This window comes from Sabethes cyaneus, chromosome 3, assembly GCF_943734655.1.
Source record: "Sabethes cyaneus chromosome 3, idSabCyanKW18_F2, whole genome shotgun sequence".
Lineage (NCBI taxonomy): Eukaryota > Metazoa > Arthropoda > Insecta > Diptera > Culicidae > Sabethes > Sabethes cyaneus.
This window is the reverse complement of record NC_071355.1, coordinates 63,998,822-64,019,015: the sequence shown is the minus strand read 5'-3', so window position 1 is coordinate 64,019,015 and position 20,194 is coordinate 63,998,822. Positions and strand designations below refer to the sequence as shown.

At 39.2% G+C, this 20,194-nt stretch overlaps 2 protein-coding genes across 2 annotated transcripts in view; one reads left to right on the top strand and one right to left on the bottom strand.

The window, feature by feature from the left end:
* The window catches only part of LOC128742004 (nuclear receptor coactivator 7), a 464,218-nt gene that overhangs the window by 104,538 nt on the left and 339,486 nt on the right, over positions 1-20,194 (top strand). The window lies entirely within an intron of this gene.
* LOC128742006 (sterol carrier protein 2) lies at positions 4,149-4,542 on the bottom strand. Its single transcript, XM_053838178.1, has 2 exons — positions 4,416-4,542; positions 4,149-4,339 (listed from the first exon to the last, which is right to left on the bottom strand). The coding sequence occupies exons 1-2, from the start codon at positions 4,540-4,542 to the stop codon at positions 4,149-4,151; spliced, it is 318 nt and encodes a 105-aa protein (XP_053694153.1).

The following is a 20,194-nucleotide window of genomic DNA, read 5'->3' as shown; positions in this document are numbered from 1 at the left end:
GACCCTGAGGCAGTGAAGAGGGGAGTCTCCGCATTGCTGAGTGTGTTCTCTACCCGCTAGTTACACATTTCACGGAAAACTTTTTCGTGGAAAGTATCCTTTCGCAGGGGTGATCCTCTCCTTACTCGCTGTCGTTAGTTCGGACGCAACTGAAGGAAAGTAGTAGAGGTTAATAGACCTAGAAAAACAAATAAATCTAGACAGAGGGACTTTTTTGCGGGGGGACTGCCTCCCGCAATGGCCGGCAGCACATGCGGCCTATGGCCGTTTCGCGCTGAATCATTTAGTGTTACTATAGATAGTTTTCGGTGATCTTATTAGGCCATTGCCATTATTTTTGAAACTTTTGAAATTGGCTTGAAAAGTCGGAGGGCAAAAAATAATTTGTGGGATGCAAGTTGATTTTTTTTAATAAAATCAATGGTTTGTGGGCTCTACAGCCTAAAGAACTCGAAAAATGAGTGTACAGAGTATTAACGCGTCTAACAGCAAACAGAAATGGAAATTCAAACAATAGAATTTGGAAAAATCGCCATTTTTCTTTCTTTTCGTAGGTTTTTGCATGGAAAACAATGACATACAGTGGGATTTCGAATTCGGCATGGTTCGGTTTTGGCATGGTTCGATTTTGGCAACAAAAGTATCCGTTTTTGGCAACACAAAATATTTTAGTTCCAAAAATATTCTTAAATATTAGTCAATTTCCGCACACATACTTCAAATGGGGTTAAAAGTGACTTTTCTTATGTAACAAATCACGATAAATCGATTGGTGATGGTCTCAATGCGCGGAAATGACGAAAAGTAGCCCATTTTGCCCCATTTACCCCTATTTTCTAATAGTTTCGAAAGAATCATGTACAAACTCTCTCCAATTTGAGATTCTATGGTAAGGAAAAAAGGGTAAGCTATGGTAAGGAAACGTTGGGAAATAGGTATATGAACAATTTTATTTTAACATAACATAATCTAGAAGTCTGTTTGGCCCCATTTTCCTCAAGGTTTTTGTACTACAGGCAAAATACATATTCGATACTTTTATCAGAGATTCAAGAAGGCATGCCTGTGCATGGTGCAGGTTGGAACAGTCAGAATATCGAATGACGATCAAGTTTTTCACAAAAATGTCGTGTAAGGTAATGTTTTGCCTTTTTTACCCTACAACTTGCGCTGAAATCCGAGAAAGTACACTCAAAAAAATCAGCAAGTCAAGTTTACGTGAAAACATAGGTAATTCTCATCCATCACACTTTTCATGTAACATTCACGTGAATTGTTAGTAACTCGCACTCATACTACCAGTTTACGTGCAATCCCGGTAAATTTTATCAATTTTCCCATTAACTAGTACATGAAGTTCACGTAAGTTGCTGTACAGAATTTTACATGATTTTTCACGTGGATGTGACGTGTCGATTTTTTTGAGTGTATTGATCGCAAAATGAGCAACTGTAAAAGTGTTCCGATTTCGTTCAAATTTGGTATGTTTGTTCCAAGTCGAAAAATTTTAGACCCATATTTTTTTATTGGACGCTTAGGGTGCCCCGAAATATGATTTTCTCAAACATCTCTTTTATACTTTTCCGTTTTTATCGGGCCGTGTTTTTTTTACAAAGCACAAAAGTTATAAAAGTTTTCTCAAACGCTTACCAAATTTTCCGAGGAAAATTTATGTGGTTTAGTTTTAGATGATTTTAAAATGTTTTTACAGGAGCTGCGTTTCATGGCGTCGAGTTTGTTCTACAGGGCACTGGAATATTCGCGTGTACGATTATTTTTCATTTATTTCTCGTAGCTGAATTATTGTAAACTTAGAATCAAAATAGGTGGAAATTTCTGAAGGTACCTAGATTTTTTTCGGGAAATAAATAATCATCAGTTTGAAGTTCTACGGCTTAGACCTGATACTATAAAAAATCGATTATTCATCAACTGATGTTGCGCGAAAGTGCTATTATTTTATTGTGTCTACCACCCTTTCGGTCTGACCAATTTACTGCACTGATTAAATCTCCATTTAGGTTTCAGATGACCAAGGAAAGAAGATAAATTATGGTAATAACATATAATAAATTACGACAAACAAACTTTACCCAGTGTCAAGTTGTACTATCATATCAAGTGCGAATACCCCACCAGGCTTTTAGTACGCTCTTTTACTGCTCTACGCAGCGGTCGAATGTATCATTCTGAACACCCCAAGCCAGACAGCGTGCATAACTATGAGAGAGCTTCTCGATTCAGGGCCCCTGGCCGTGCGCTGATACGTCGCACCGCTATGTGAGCCGCAGAAAAAAAAACAATTGGTTCCACCTCATCGCACCCGACCTTGGACGCACTTTACTTTAACATGATACGGAGAAGACACCCGCCGCGTACCGTCCGCGGCGCGTAAAAACCAAAAGATTTATGGAAATAACTACTTTGACCGACTGGGCTCGCAGCTCTCGATTGTGCGATAACAATTATGCATTATTAGCTGGTGTAATTCGATGCTCTTCGCCGGGTAGCTTCTCTCTACAGGGCTCTAGCCCTAGGAGGAATTCCATCAATTCAGTTGAATTTGCTATAACATTATCGTTTATGGGGTGCGTACAGATGATAATCCTTGCAAAACATACCAATTGACATTTTTGCACGGATCGATGTTCTTATTTCGTTCAAGTGGCGGCGACTAACCTTTTAGTTTGTTCCGCCGCTCGTACTGCGGCACGCAGTATTTTGGCGGGTTGTCGCACCCGAAGCAAACGTGGCATTGAGTTAGGGCAACTGTGAACCACTCGAGAAGTCACGGTCAGTGAATTTGAAGCTCTTAGGTTTGTGATTGGAATCAGTTATCGACCGGCTGCTCTGCTCTGACTGGTGCGGCGGCGACGGCGGCACGACCGCCACCGTTGTTGGAGGCGTATTCCATCATGAACTTCCTTTTCTGTTTCCTTCCTTGCCATTGTATACAACTCAACAATGTGAAGCCCTTAATCGGTGCTTGAATGCGGGAGGGTGAGCGTTCGTTGGCAGAGTTGTCGGATCGCAGCATAAATCTTGTAGGGTATACGTATCCTGTTGTTGTGTTGTTGAACGTTGACCACGGGCAAGGCTGACTGCTGAGAGGTATGTTACCTAGTTGAGCGTTGAAATTGATAGATCTATTCCGGCAGTGGTGAATGCGGTAGAAGGAGAGGTCCAATGGGGAGAGACATACAAGTCATCCTTATTACGAGGTGTAAACTATACAGCAAATGTAATGAATTGATTGCTTTTTGCTAGCTGAGTCATCAAAACAACATTTGTTATGTAATGTGGTCATAGCGCTAGACGTCGATTGGGTGGATCGGGTTTTGACCCATTCCAACTTCCTGGTTACTTACTAAAATACCGACTTTTTACCAAATCATTTTCGTTTGCATAGATTCATCGCTGTGTTTGCGTTTTAATTAAAAACGTATCAATCAGTTTTAACAAAAAAATACTGTGATGTGATGATATTCCTAATCCAACTGTTCAATTGAATTAAATCGATCACCTCAACCATTCATGCTGAAAGATCTGTTCCGGGTTCGACCAGGTGTAAAAACGCACCGGCGAGCCCCACACTCAGCACCATCATCGATCGGCGTGAACGGTACCATTAACAACCAGATTAAGTCATTAACATTGCCAACGATAAGGCACAAATCGAGTGAACATTATTTTTATTGAATCGTTCGACGAGCCATTGTGGTTGTCACTTTCAGAAAAATGCACTGAACCTTGTGCACCCTTGTGCTGCATGGTTCTTAAAGTGTTGTCGAAGATTATCTGCCGGCTGCCACTATGCCACCAGTCGGCATTCGCATTGGAACTTGTACGACATCCACTATCGCACTGTGAAGTGCGGCATTTTAAGTGTTTATGTTTGCACTGGAATCGATAATGACATTTATTTCCTCGAGTGGCACTCACGGGTAGCGGCGTCATTGTGAACGTTTGCATTGGGACGCTATGCACAAAAAGAAATAAAACTGATTCCAGATAACGAAAAATATATTTGTTTCTTACGATATGTTTGAATTCAACACAGTAAATTGAGCACTAAATTGATTCGATACGAAACGTAGGTATTTCAGCACATCACTTTCTCTTTCCCGGTCCATCATCACAAATTCAGCTTACAGGGCATCAACCAAAGCCTGGAAGAGGGCTTCATCGCCGGTAATCTTAACCTTGCCCTGTTCGACCGCCTCATGTACAGTTATGGCCTTGGTTCCGATGGCAATGAAATCTTCGTCCTTCAGATTAATGACGACATCAGCATCGGAAACCTTTCCGTCGGTCACCTTCAAGTTTTTCAGATCCACAACTGCAGGTGAAGCGGTATGTTTTAATGACCCATTTCCAATCATCATTAAAATATTTCAACGGCAAAGCAAACTTACCCAGCTCATGAGCTCCATCGGCGGCTTCAATGTTCAGCTGGAACACTCCGAGTACCTTGCGAGGTCCTTTGGCATCGATTCCGGCTACGCGGGCCTTGATCTTTTCAACAACTGCATCACACTTCATGGTTTTTGGAGTTTTTGTTTTCGGTTTGGCACGAAGCGCAGAAGCTCTGTGGAGAAAAACTGTTCGCAAACTGATATCCGGATCTATTCCGGCCGAACGTATTTATAGGCTGTCTTCAATGAAAAGAATTAACCATTCAAAAGTGTTGACAAATTCGAGACGGTTTAATCCGGTCTGGGATCAAAGAATATTATCAGATTTATTTCCAATGAAACCTTTCGGCTGGATTAACCGTTAGCTGATTGTGTAAGTTGATGTGCTTACATGAGTCTCTCGCTCGGCTATGTCTCATTGTTGCGTGCGAGTGTTACCGTAATCTTGGCCGGGTGACGGCAGTAGCATATGACACGGATCCGCATTCTGCGGCGCTCAACAAAACGCATTCAGTGACGTGTCTCTCTGGTGTGATATCACATCAGGTGTTTTATAGAATATGGCTCTTTTCAAACGATAAACAAAATTACTGAATCATTGTTTCACATTAAGAGTTTAACATAAAGTAACAGTAATTTTAGTTATGCCGGAGTCAAAATTAGGGCATTCCGAAAGTAAAATCTTACTCCAAATATACTTATTTCATTCTATTGCATAATTGCATAGTTTTCAAAGTGAAATATTGGTGGCAATAATGAATGACATTGCCTGATTTGACTTTGCCAAAATAGAAATACCATGAAACCCCGCTAATGTAACCACCTGCAATCGGAACACTTTTACACTGAACCTTGGTAAATTGAATGTGTTAGCAATAAAAAATTAAATAATGATAAAAAAAATTAATTTATAACTTTACTTTACTTTACTGGCAATGGTCTGATATCGTGGAATTATAGTCCGCCAGTATTGTCGGTCCTGGGTTTGCCGTTCTCTAATCCCCTCGAACACCGAACACTGAGCGTGCATCGTCCTCAAAAGCCCACATCTATTGGGTTTGCCGCAATAACTACGAGCAGCTTTGAATTTTCTGCTGAAACCAGTTTTGGCTACTCTTTCATATGCTAATGGTATAATAGTTTTGGTTACTCTTTCATCGGGCATTCTGGCCACATGCCCAGTCCAATCACAGCATGCCACATTTTACTGCCTTCAGCATATCAGCATATTTGTATAGTTGGTACAGCTAGTGGTTCATGCATCTACGCCACACTCCATTTTCATTGTGCCACAAAGTACTGATCATAGACTTTTACGCTCAAAAATCCCAAGCACTGGTTAATCAGCCTCCCTTAGCGCTCATGATCCATGTCCGTAAAAGGTTACCGGGCTGGTGGAGTAGTGTTCTGTAGAGTACTAGTTTTTTGCAGATTTACAAACTACGGGACTTCAACTGGCTACGAAACTTGCAGAAAACCCGCTTCAGGGCTGCAATCCTTCATTTTGTTTCGCGGCTTACATGGTTATCACATATACCAAGGTGTATATAAATTCCTCCACTGCTTCATATCGTTCCCCATCCAGCTCCACCTTGGCACCATTACCATTGGGATCTCACGATCCATGTGGTTCGTTTTGGCGGTGTTAATGGTAAGTTCTGACTGAGGTCTCGCTATTCTGAAACATGATCATGACCCATCCAGCGTCGCACGAATCAACGCAACTTGTTTATCGGACAACCATGTTCTAGCATTATCTGCCATAACTCATTTCGTTTGAATGAATCGTACGCCGCCTTAAAGTCCACAAACAGATAATGAGTCTGCAAGTTGTACTCCTGTAGCTTGTCTCTCTAAACTGACGTAAGGTAAACATTTGATCCGTCGTTAAGCGACCCTCAGAAAAGCCAGCCTCGTTGATACTCGCCGACGAAGGAATCCGCTAATAGTCTCAGGCTACAGAACAGGATACGGGAAAGCACCTTGTTGGCAGAATTGGGCATTGTAATGCCTCAATAGTTTTTACACTCGAGTCGTTGTCTTTTTTTTAAATAGGGCAAATGAGGCCATCCAACCACTCCTCCGGCATTTGTTCGTCCTCCCAGAGTCCAACAATGATCCGGTGAATTGCTTCGTACAGCCACTCGCTTCCCGCTTTTGGAAGTTCAGTCGGGATACTGTCTTTTCGAGCAACCTTACCGCTTTTCAGCTCACTAATCGCCTTCTTAATTTCTTTCTGTGTTGGTGGCTCAACAGCTTGGCCGTCACTCACAATTCTTATCCTGTTTCTGCTGATCTCCATGTTCACATTACAGGCATGGCAAAATTCCTGCAACTCACCGTTTTATAGAAACTCCGTGTATCGTTGCAGGCGAATCTCTCCTCTGCGTCGGCGAGCTCCTTGTGCTCCTTGTACTCGCGTTTTTTTAGAGGGTGACTTCATTTTTCCGCAGCTCTAGTCTCTCAAAACCTTTCTCTGTTCTGACTTGTAGCCGCAGTGAGCATGCGACTCCAGACCTGATTTTTCTCATCTGTCACTCTCCGGCATTCGGTATCAAACCAGCCAGCTGTTACGCTGTCTTCTACGCATCGTGCTTACCACCTCTCTCGCAGTTTTTTCAATGGCACCATGGAGGTTCCTTCACAGTCCACTTATATCGTCTTCCCTTTCTTCGTACTGTTCTACGGCTCGTTAATCGCAAGTATACTGCCGACAACCGCTGGATGATGAAATGCAGCATCCTGTCAGTGCGAGCATTCGCCGCGTTCGACAGCCTTGCGAAAATCTTACACACGACGAGATAGTGATCGGAGTCGATATTTGAACCCCGAAAAGATCGTACATCGATTACATCCGAAAAGCTTCAACCGCCAATCAAGACATGATCGATCTGAGAGCTGGAGTCCCCATTTGGATGCCTCCACGTATGTTCCCGAATATTCAAATGTGGAAACTAGGTGCTACAGATGACCATAACTCTGGTCGTGGCAACATTTATGAGCCTCGAACCATTATCATTGGTCTACAGATGAAAGCTATGTCTTTCAATGACAGGGCGGAAGAATTTTTCTCTCTCGATAGGCGCATTTGCATCTCCCGTGACGATTTTCATTTCGTGTTTAGTGCATTCTTCATAGGTCCTATAGAACCTCGTCCGTAGATCTATCGTAGAACTCGTCCCAAGCATCTTTAGATTAATCATTTGTCGGTACGTAAACGTTGATTACGAAACCGACTCCACGTTCTACCTTTCTACTGCCATTGTAGTAGATGTGGTACTTGAAAGGAGTACCTGTAGTATACTGCGCAGAACTCCGTTTTCCGGAATTTGGTCACCGAACTTCGATGTCGATTTAGCTCTCGAGCCAGTAAGCCAGCTCATGCCGGTTAATGAAGAGTTCAAACATTCAGCAGGCACTAGAGACCGTAAGCTCAACGAAGCCCTCCATGCGATCCAAATGAACTTGATAATCTACCCGAGATCCTAACACGGCGCTATTAACCATCCATTGTAGATTGAATCAGTTTGATAAGCTTACTAGGGAAGCCGGTCTCGTCCGTATTTTTTCATAGCACTTTTCGGTCGATGGTATCAAATGCAGCTTTGAAGCCAACGAACAAATGGTGCGTTGGAATTTTGTATTCGTGGCCTTTTTGGAGGATCTACCGCAGTGTAAATCTTTTCACTCCTCAAGTAGCTGTTCGCTATCCCAAATTCTAACAATCAGTCGTTACAGACAGTGGTCCCATTTAAATAAACTCCGCTCCGGTTTATTGTTCCTTAACTGCATGATGAGCTCCTTAACTTCGCCTATCTTTGGGGCTGGCACCTCTTCTGCGTTCGTCGCACCGTAGATCTTGATTCTTCGCCACCATGGTTCTCCACTTGGGCGTCAGGTGAATAGTAGTATTAAATATTCAGATTAAGGGGACATAAACGACCAAAAATTTTGAAAATTTAATTATATTTTTGTTTCAGATTTTGATTCTGCAGTCTTTTCTGCTTATTTTGATACCAAATTTGTAATGATCCGACCACTAAAAGTGGCCGAAAAACGATCATACACATAAGCATTCTAGTGCGGCGTGGAACAACTTCGGCGGAATGAAACGCCGCTCCTGGAAAACCACGAATTTCAAATTTTATGTACCTTTTTCTCAGAAACTACACAAGGTATTGGAACAAACTTTTTTTTTGTTTTGTTGGTAGTAGCTTGGCAAAGACTTTTATAACTTTTCAGGTTTGTAAACGAAACACAGCCAGAGAAAAAAGAAAAATAAGACAAAATTTTATTTTTTCAGGCATCTTTTCTTCTTCTTTTTTGTTTTTCTCAGGCTGTTTTTCGTTTACAAATCTCAAAAGTTATAATAGTCTTTGCTAAGTTATTACCAACAAAACAAAAAAAAAGTTTGTTCCAATACGTTGTGTAGTTTCTGAGAAAAAGGTACATAAAGTTTGAAAATCGTGGTTTTCCAGGAGCGGCGTTTTATTCCGTCGAGGTTGTTCCACACCGCACTGGAACGCTTATGTGTATGATCGTTTTTCGGCCACTTCCCGTGGTCGGATCATTACAAATTTGGTATCAAAATAAGCAGAAAAGACTGCAGAATCAAAATCTGAAACAAAAATATAATGAAATTTTCAAAATTTTTCTGAATCTGAATCTGAATTAAAAAAATTGATTTTTTCAAAATTTTCAGTCGTTTATGTCCCCGTAAAAAAGACTCCGCTTAATCTGAATGCGATGTTATTCACGCTACCAGAGATCCAGAATAACGCTGCACGTTAATCCGCACTGACAATGATATTAAAAAAGCATATTCTGCATATCATAGAGCATGCTGCTTTAACCCAGGCTTCTGCTATGCTCTGCAAGAAATCTGATTTCTTGACGTTTTACTGGCAAAGCGCAGAAAGCGAATCGATTCGCTCTCTCTCAGTCTCTCTCTCCAGTGGGCGAAGAAAAGACTAGCGCTGCTTGTAGCAGGTGTGAGCTTGTTGCGAGAAGCAGATTGCTCTGCCTCTGTATGCATAAGATGAGCAAAATAAAACCTCTTCTGAACTGTTTCGTGCCGTTCGAGCGTGCTCTAATCTGTCTGCTTCCTCATTACTGAGCTACGTACCGTAAAGGTACGAGCATGTGTATGAATGTGTCGTCTGTGTTTGGTAAGTTGAGATATAATGGCAAAAAACTCCAAAGAAATCTTCAAATTGCTATTCAAAAATATTCAGATAACGCTTTAAACGAATTACAAATAAATTTTCAAGAAAAAAATAATTAAATGAGTCTTCATTCATCGCACTGGCAGTGAGCAAAAAGCAAGCCCGTAATTCTGTTGCTATCTAATCCTGTTCCGTTCCGTCAAAACTTGTGCTGTTCTGTCTGCTTCCTTAGCTGCAACCACCAAGGCACTATTGTGTTGAAAGAAGAATGACTTGTTCAGTAATGGGAAAATTAGACATATCATGCTATAATAACATCTTCGCGGTTGACGTAGGACTACGTTAAGTAAAAACTTTTTTCATTGCTTTGACCCATGAGTGCTTAGAAATCTCACATTCTTTTTATGCAATATACTGCTCAATCTTTGCTGTTTCTAGTTCAGATGAAATAAGCTCAGCATTGCTGACCTCAAACCAACGCACAATGGGCAAAAACGAGCTCGTAATCCGAACAATTAGAAGCCGCTGGTTTGAAATCTTACAAGATACCTATTCCTATGTAAAAAATGCAGGAAATCGATTGGTGATGGTTTCATCCTGCGCAGACTTCGGGAAGTATTTTGCCCTATTTTCTCCAACAATCATGATAAAGGCTAATTAAACAGTATACACACTTATTTGCCGTCCGTGAATCGAACTCAAATAGCTTCCAAATGTTGTCAAAACATTCAAAGAAACAAATACCTTCCATTTCATACTGTGGAAATGCAAGAATAGTCCATTTTGTCCCTAAATACATAGTAAAACCTAATTAGAGCGATTAAAACTGATTCAAAGACCGGGGAATAAACTCGAATACAGTGGTAACCCGATTTTGTCACTCCCCGATTTTGTCACTCCCCGATTTTGTCACGTTTTTGACCCGATTTTGTCACCCCCGATTTTGTCACGTTTTTTACCCGATTTTGTCACGGTTTTGATTTATCAAAAGCTTAGTTTGAAAATCATTTTCAAACATGTCAAGTGTGTTAAAACACTGTGAAAAGAACTGTGTTGATTTTTGTGGAGTTTCCACAAAAGTTGTTTCTTTTCTCCACAACTATAATAGCTAGAAGGTCACTTTCTTTGGCAAAGTTTTTTATAATAATCTTCTCAAAAATTTTGTAGAACATTGTTTTACTCTATCTCTTACTGCTTGAGAAATAAATTTTCTATCTTACTTTTAGGGGGGTTAATCAAAGAATCGTTCATACCATAAGAAAGAGCTTTTTACGCTGTGAAATTTCTCTGAACATAGTCAACCAGTATAATCAACCATTTCGGCGCAATTAAAAAACGCGTGTTTTCATACTTGTGGGACCTCACAGCACAGGTGACAAATGTCCACAGAGAGGTAGAAGGAAGTGCGAAAGGTCCTAAAAGTGATCAGAATGAAATATATGTAGTTCGTTCTAAGTTATCTGCAAAAACATAAAAATTGAAAAAATACCCGATTTTGTCACTGTCCCGTTTTTGTCACCTCTAAATTCATCATGGGGGTGACAAAATCGGGTCATTACTGTAGTACCAATTTACTCGAAAGACATCAGGAGAGTTGAATGTCATCGATTTAGTACCGTGATGAATTCACAGTTGGTCCGTTTTGCCTGATTCTCTTCTAGATCTACAAAACACGTTCATTTGCTATTGCGTAAAAAAGTCGTAATTTTTCAACGATGATGTCTTTAGAGAAGTTTATCAACAAAATACAGCGCAACTTTTTAAACTGTCAGGGTAATCTTATATTCATCTGTCAGGGTGATACAAACTTTTGTTTTTTTGAATATGCCCAAAAAAGATTTTTTCTTCAGGAAAATTATAGAAAACACTAAAATAAGCAATTTTCCTGAATGTAGTAACTATCTATCTTTTGCTAATTGCGAGATATAATGATTTATTTAAAAGGTACACTTAAAAATCAATTCTGCACAATAACTTCGCATCCAATTTATTTATTGCTTTCATCTGTTCTGCAAAGTTATTCAGTATGATAAAATTCACAATTTTTTTTTGAAGACTATTTTTGCCTTTGAGCTCGTTTTAATAAAGCGATTAAGCGATAAAGCGATTAGGTTATCTATGCATACGGAGGGGAATTGGGCAAAATGGACTATTCTAGCATTTCGCACAGTATGGAATGGAAGGAATTTGATTCTTCTGATGTTTTGACAAAATTTGGAAGCCATTTGAGTTCGTTTCACGAGCGGCAAATAAGTTTTTATATTGTTTAATTAGCTTTTATTATGATTTTTGGGTAAAATAGGGCAAAACGTAACACTTCCCGAAGTCTGCGCAGCATGAAACCATCACCAATCGATTTCCTGCATTTTTTACATAGAAATAGGTATCTTGTTAAATTCCAAACCAGCGGCTTCTAATTGAGCGAATCACTTACCTTCATGTTTGTGTTGTTTTCTGATCGCTGAAATATGAATCAAGGGCAAGAAAATTAACTGACGGATTAGTCGAGCAATCATTCAGCACTGTAATTCATAAACACATTGTTTTGAAAGGTAGAAAACTGAGTCAGGCAAACACTGTCAGTAGTTTAGTAGTCACCGACATGGGCCGACAGACAAAAGAATACTACCAGGGGTAAAAATGTACGCGCTGAGTGCATTTTATATTCGCCTTTATGCAGGGCTGTCAATTTTTTTGAGCACTATGGGCAGTCAGCACAAAATAGCATCAAAACAAATTTTTTTTCTTTTAAATCATAAGTTTTGGTGTCCTTTAGAATGCATATGTTAAAAGTGGTTACCATACTACCATACCCTATTTTGATAGGCAAACCCTTTTCATATTGACAATAACCAATATTTTTGTATCGAACAATATCGGAGATATTGTTCCACCAATATAAAGAATCATCTCCTCCTACGAATACGTTGATGTAAGGCTTTTGTGGACACGTTGATATCGAACAAGTGATACGTCTCTTAGAATCTTCCACTCGCACTAATTCTAGGGCCATTGTCGCAGTTCTAAGAAGTTGTTATTTCTGTAGTTTAAACGTTGTGGTGAGTAGATATAAAATTGACCAAGCAATGAGGGAGTTCGTTGGCAATTCGTCGATCAGGCTTGTTACTTTCCCAAAAAGTAAAATCGGTGCGTAAAAAGCAGAACAGCCCTGTTTGCTTGTGTGAGCCTCATGGAGTAAGCATTCAGTTTTTTCGGACGGTTATTTAGAATTTTCTGATTGAATACTGATTTTTCTGATACCGTGCTGTTTACATGTAACTAGCTGACCCGAAAAACTTCGTATTGCCACAAATTAAACTGTCTTGTACATAAATCGTGAATCTCGGATGACCTTTCTCACAATCTTGAGTTTTGCAAGTTTTTGGGGAGTTCATGGGCGTTTTAATATACAAATTTTCCTCACAGTAAAGAAGAAAACAACTCCCCCCATTGCTTAGCCTGATAAAATAAAGCGGATAGCATTTAAATATTCGCCATCATTCAAACCATTTCGCCGAATACCATTTTGCGGAACACCAATTCTCGGTTGATATAGAGTTTCGCAGAATACCATTTCGCGAAAAACTTTACGCGTGGTGTACCATTTTGTAGGGGTGACCCAACTGAAGGAAAGTAATAGAGGTCAGTAGATCTAGGAAAATAAATAAACCTACATAGAGGTGATCTCTACGGGGGGCTGTCTCCCCGCAGTGGCCGGTGAATCCGACGGCAGGTCGCCGGCAACACTCGCGGCCTGTGGCCGTCTCGCACTGAATTATCTAATGTTACTATTGATAGTTTTTAGTGGTCTTGTTATTGATTAATGTTTTATGAAAAAATCTAAAATTTCTCAAGTTTGAATAGTTTTTGAGTTACGCAAAAATTTCTGCTTTATTTGTATGATAGTCCTTATCCCCCTACCACAGGGGTGAGGGGTCTCAAACCATCATTAAAAAATTCCTGCCTCCAAAACCCCTCACGTGCCAAATTTGGTTCCATTTGCTTGATTACTTTTCGAGTTATGGGGAAATTTGTATGGGAGCCCCCCTCCTAAAAAGGGAGAGGGGTCCTAATTCATCATAGAAAAAATTCATGCCTCCAAAAACACCCATATGCCAAATATGGCTCCATTTGATTAATTAGTTCTCGAATGATGAGGAAATTTGTATTTCATTTGTATAGGAGCCTCCCTCCTGAAGCGGAGAGAGGTTTCAATTCACCATAGAATAAATTCTTGCCTCCAAAAACACCCACATGTAAAATTTTGTTCCATTTGCTTGATTAATTCTCGAGTTATACAGAAATTTGTGTTTCATTTGTATGGGAGCCCCCCCTCTTAGTGGGAGCAGGGGCCTCTAACTATCATAAGAATCTTCCCTGGCCTCAAAAACCCCTATATGCAAATTTTCACGGCGATCGGTTCAGTAGTTTTCGATTCTATAAGGAACATTCGGGCAGACAGACAGAAATCCATTTTTATAGGTATAGATTTATATGGGAGCCCATCCTCTTGGTGGGGGGAGGGGACTTTTGCCATCGAGAGAATCTTCCGTAGCCCCAAAAACCCCTACTTGCAAATTTTCACGCCGATCGGTTCAGTAGTTTTCGATTCTAAAAGGAACATAAGGACAGACAGATAGAAATCCTTTTTTATAGGTGACACATTCCGCCGTGACGTTACAACGTTTTGACTTTTCTTTTCACAGTATTGATGTTTTAGCTGGGAAAATCGTTGAGAGACCCCCAAATATTATTATATATTTGGAAAGAGCATAAAATTTCCTATTAAAAGTGAACAAATTAATAGCATTTGCTTTGCCCAGATTGTTTTAGAAAGCAAATATGTAGCGTGACGTTACAACGCGCCAGAAATACGTCTTTTGGTTCTTCTGTTAAAAAACATGAAAATTCTGCTCTCTTTCAAATTTTATCTAAAGATTTTCTTCTATGATTTGATAAGAGATGAATACTGAACAACTTGCCGTTTTCAGAATTCCGATAGTTAGTGAAGTTAATTTTTAAACAGCTTTTACTTTTCGTGACGTTACAACGCTCTGCTTTGCACAGAGAGGGTAGCTCCGTTGTAACGTCACGAAAAATCTGTTCATTTAATATTCGTTAATTATCGCTGTTGCCGCCCTCTGTACATAAGGGATAATCCAAAAATGTGTTGTTAATTTGTCTTTCACTATTTCGCCTACGTAACTGTGGGGTTGTTCACAAATTACGTCGCGCTGTGGGAGGGATGCTAAGAAAGTGAGACATAAGTAATAGCAACGAAACCTTAAGACATAGCATAATAATTGTTTCAGAAAAGTTTCTTCATTTAAAAAGCACTTTCTAGTGGTGAAAAAATATTCGGACATTAGGGTGTCCTCAAGCAGATACAAAAAATATTTTCTCTATTTTAAGTCAGAAATGGTTGCTGTCTACAGAAAATTTGTAGAAAAACTAATTTTAAGAAACTTTGTTGAATACTTAAGATTTATATTTCTTACATAAAAAAAGTTATAGAGCCAAACTCTTAGGGACACCCTTAAAAAAATTTTTTCGATCTAGCACTTTAATAACCCTTCGTATGGTTTACAAATGTTCTAAGAAATTCTATCTATCTATCTATCTATTCTATCTATCACTATCTTTTTCCCTTTAGAAACTATCACTGGCTTTTTTATTTTTATATGTACTCTTTAAGAGGGTGTATCTCGAGGGAGAGCAGCTATGAGCAGCTAATCTCACTTGTTTTTTTTTGAGTTAATTTATGCTGTATTCCATCATGTACAACTTAGGGTAGAAGACTGTGGAAAATCTAAAAAAAAATATTATGAAGGCAACCGTAGGTGAACATGTATAAATAAAAGAAACAAGGGATAGCTCCTTAAGGAAAAAACATAGATTTCTACTTCCTTCGACGAAAATGTGCAATTTAACTCGATTACCAATTTCTTAGAACATCTAAAAGGCGTACGAAGCGTTATTGGAGAACTAGATCGAAAAAAAAATTTTTTTAAGGGTGTCCCTAAGAGTTTTGCTCTATAACTTTTTTCATGTAAGAAATATAAATCTTCAGTATTCAACGAAGTTTCTTGAAATTAATTTTTTTTACAAACTTTCTGTAGACAGCAATCATTTCTGAATTAAAATAGAGAAAATATTTTTTGTATCTGCTTGAGGACACCCTAATGTCCGAATATTTTTTCACCACTAGAAAGTGCTTTTTAAATGAAGAAACTTTCTTGAAGCAACTATAATGCTATGTCTTAAGGTTTCGATGCTATTACTTATGTCTCACTTGTTTTGAATCCGTCCGGCTGCCCGCCGTGACGTTACAACGCGAGCTTCAATCAGTTGTAACTTAGGTTCTACTTACCTTATCATCATTCTTTAGGCACCGTTTTAAAGGTATTTTTGAGTACAAAGAGAATACGGATTATTAGATTGTTCGAATTTGTACTTTTCTGCGAAAGCGAAAAAGTACACCTTTTTCGTGACGTTACAACGCAAAAAAATGACCCCATTTCATCCACTTGAAATACAAAATGACTGCAAAATTACATCCAAACTATTTTTGGAATGGATTCAGCATATATTCCTTTGTAAGTTGGTCGAAAACAAATGATATTATGAAATGTTTTAGCGCACTGTAGCAGTATTTTTAAAAATATCACGAAAAATCATTTATTTCTTGTAAATTTCATTTATTTTCGATACACGTTTTATACAACTTCCGAAAATGCTAGAATACCAATTAAAGCAGTTTTGAAAGGTTCAAACATTGCCCAATCATGAAAAAATATTCAACAATGCTAAAAGCAACTTTTATAAAATGTCTGGTTGGTATACCGGCCCGCGGAATGTGTCAGGTATAGATTTAATACAGATTACTTTTATTTATATTATAATTCCACAAGGCAGTCATTTGGGACCGTTAATTTTCCTGCTGTACTTTAATGATGTTAACCACTTTCCTAAAGGCCCTCGTTTATCCTACGCTGATGATCTGAAGATTTACTTGACGATTCACTCCAAAGTTGGCGCAATTTGTCTTCAACAAGAGCTTGACACCTTTGTGGATTGGTGCAACTTGTACTGCATGCTCGTCAATCCTGAAAAATGCTCCATCATTGTATTCATCCGTATTAGCCAACCTGTGATATTTAACTACAAGCTCAATGGTACTACAATCCAACGTGTCACCCAGGGGAAGGATCTCGGCGTTATTTTGGATTTTGGATCAGTCAACATTTGGACGTCACATTTCCTACATTGTAGACAAAACATCTAGAAATTTGGGAAACGTATTCTGCATAACTAAGAGCTTCAGCAACGTGTATTGCCTCAAGGCATTTGAGTTTGAGTTTTTTCTCGTTTGAAGGTTACATGAGTTGTTAGGCTTCATTTGGTGGATTTGTTTTAGACCAACCTGGTATGTTTTTAGTCATGACCTTGAAATGCGGTCAGGCATATATATTAATATTTTTTGGAACGGTGGTTCTACAATTGGAATGGTGGGAAAAGGGCGGAAAGGTGAGGGAGGGGAGGGGGGGGGGGGTGTTAATTGGTAACTACGCTTAACAAGTAGTCGTGACTCCTACCTTTTGTCCAATGCTGGAAGGTGCGTGGGTTGAAGCTAAGCTATAATCTGAGATTATTACCGGATTCGAACCCACAGCACCCGCCAGGGCATGCGGCTGCACTCAAAATATTCTGCACATAACTAATAGTACATTTCCATATGAAATTCCATATGATTATCATGTGCCGCATATAAACACATTCTTCCCCGAAATACACATGAAATACACAAATGATAAGGCCATTACAAATATTTGAAAAAGTTTTTGTCCTTCCGGTGTTGGGCCACTGAAGGGGGAGCAAAAAAAAACAAAGAGAATTTTTTAATTGAGCAAAACAAATATGGATTTTAGGTATTTTTATTTTAAGTTCAAACGTGAAAGCCAAATCTATTCTTGCTTTTAATATATACGTTGTTAATTTCCATGCAAAAATCTACGAAAGAAAATTTTTTTGGCCGATTTTTGGAAATTGCGCTGTTTGAATTTCCATTTCTATTTCATGCTAGAAGCGTTAACTCAACTCGTATACTCATTTTTCAAGCTTTTCAGGCTGTAGAGCCCACAGACAATTGATTTTATAAAAAAATATCAACTCATATCCTACAAATTATTTTTTTGCCCCCCGATTTTTCAAGCCAATTTCCAAGGGGGGGGGGGGAGACACAAACTTTTAATGTGATTTGCAATGGCCTAATTGTTTGGCACATAAAGATCATTTACTTGGCACATTGCAAAAATCTATATGTGGAACACATAGAAACTATACGAAAAGTTTTCTCAGTGTGGTACTCATGTACCTTTGAAGCATAGAGGCGCTGGACAAAAGGAGACTGCACAACACCCTTATTAAGCTTGCGACGTATCTGGTTGAGTTATTTATACTCACAAATTGTGCCTCTTCCTCAATCTACTGTAGAAACTACAGGATTTTTTTGTTTTTGAAATTCGGTATAAAAAAAACTGTGTCAAGATATCATAACTGTTTATCACATAAATAAGTTTGATCTTCGAACAATCAATATGAAATGGTGAAATATTTTCGAGGATCCCTACCGACGATTTGCACTCATTTAGGGTCGCAGTGCTGACCCCGGACAGAGAGCGGAGGATCAGTTGGCCGTTCGATGTGCTACATTGAACTTTACGCGGTTCGCGTCGCTTGTTTCGTCGCAACCAGCGTAGCAGTACAAGTGCAAGCCGACGTCTCCGCTGAGATGTACCCTTAAACGTACTTGCATTTTTCCCCGCCTCCGGGGGAACTTACCCCCAGGGGCACAATGTATACGTAAGCGTTCGTGCGTGAAAACTCTTGAACCTGACCTATCGATTTGGTTTGAGCTTTCGCAACTATCGGACATGTACATTACCTACATACTTACAAGTTAAGAGGCTTAGGTGAGCTGGCAAAATGCGCACAGTCATTCATTCGTCCTGTCAAAGCATGCAGCTTTCCGAATGGGTCTTACTGTCCTCCGGAAGTGCAGCGACATTGTCGAGTGTCAGCAGGTGGTTCACACAGAGCCCTGAAGGTGGTTCAGTACCCCGGTAATGGAGTCGATAGAAAAGGGTGTAGCGAAAAATCAATTAGAAATTGTTTGATTTTATGATAATCAAAGCATAATCCTTAGAGTTAGAGTTTATAAGTGATTCTCACAGACATAAAATAATACACATCTATTACAAATGTTAGAGGCTTATCTTAAGAGCTTTATCCTAAAGCTTGTATTCGGATTCCGTAGGATTTTCACAACTGTACTTTAGACTCACACTGCGACATAGTTCCTACCACAATAAATTCACAGCTATATTTGGTAATTCAAATAGTCAGTAACAGTGCACGCCACTTGAAGTCGATTGCTACGTCGCTTGACGAATGCTTCCTGCAAATATACTATGTGCTAATGCATATTTGTATTCTTCGCCATCTTTCGTCTTAATGTGCAAACAGAGCGTGGAGAACGATAAGATCCATTATCTATTATCGAGTATCTATGGAGCTAAATAAAAAGTTCTGGACTGCACAATAGTATCGTGCATTTCGTTCGAGTGCCGTTTTTGATTGGCTGCCGCTGACTGTCTGGTCTGTCATATCGTGCAGCAACACTGCTTTCTGCATCCAACTCAGGTTTGGGAAATAAAATTAAAATAATCGTATACGTGTTGCGTCGTTTGGTGTTCACCAACGTACGATTTGCAGAATTCAATTTTCGTTTTCGGCTGTACGCTGTTATTCCTACGTAGCAACTAATGTTGCCGGAAAAAACTCAGAGGAAAGAATGCAGACCAATTCGTTTTCATTGCTATCTAAACGAAAATATGCTTAGATTAAATTGTTAAGCAAATCTAAATTCGTCAGACTTGTTCCCCAACAAGATGTGACGAATTGATTGTCCCCTGTACGTGAGTGACAGACAATTATTTTTTTTGCTGATCAGATTAACTAGATTTGTTTTTCAACAGGTGTTGTTATATTTTGAAAATTGCGTGACGATAATGATACACATCATACTTTTGCGATGATTGAAAATATCAGCGACGTAGCTCAAATGCGGCCTTGATTCCATCCAAATGTTGACATACCTAGTTATTTGCTCAAATCACATCACACTTCGTAATTCAGCTGGAGATGAGATAGTAATAAAAAATCAATCACGCGAATTTTTAGAACGACAATTTACGACTTGGATGTCGGTGAATGAAACTTGAATAACGCTTTAAATTTAATAGGAAGCTCACAAACAAACTGCAATTTATTGAAAGTGAAATTCGATATTTGTTTTCGAACGAAATTGCAATCTGTAAAGGTGAGGTAAAATTAATGATTTTATAATTTTTATAACCCCTTTAACGGTAGGCAATAAATCTTGTATATGAAGTGAACGTTGGGGCGTTGAATGTACGTTGCTTTATTGCTGCAACATAACTAAATGAGTCTCAATCAAGGTTTATTCATCCTATTATTATCGAGCTTTTAACAGTCTGTTCGTGCAGTCGTATGTAACTATATTAATGAGTTTATGTTCACTCAGCGGTAAAG

Excerpts from the sequence above, each read along its gene's own strand:
- LOC128742006 (XM_053838178.1), bottom strand. The coding sequence starts at position 4,542 with ATGAAGTGTGATGCAGTTGTTGAAAAGATCAAGGCCCGCGTAGCCGGA. Across the intron at positions 4,340-4,415 it reads CGATGGAGCTCATGAGCTGG|TTGTGGATCTGAAAAACTTG; the intron begins GTAAGTTTGCTT and ends CTTCACCTGCAG.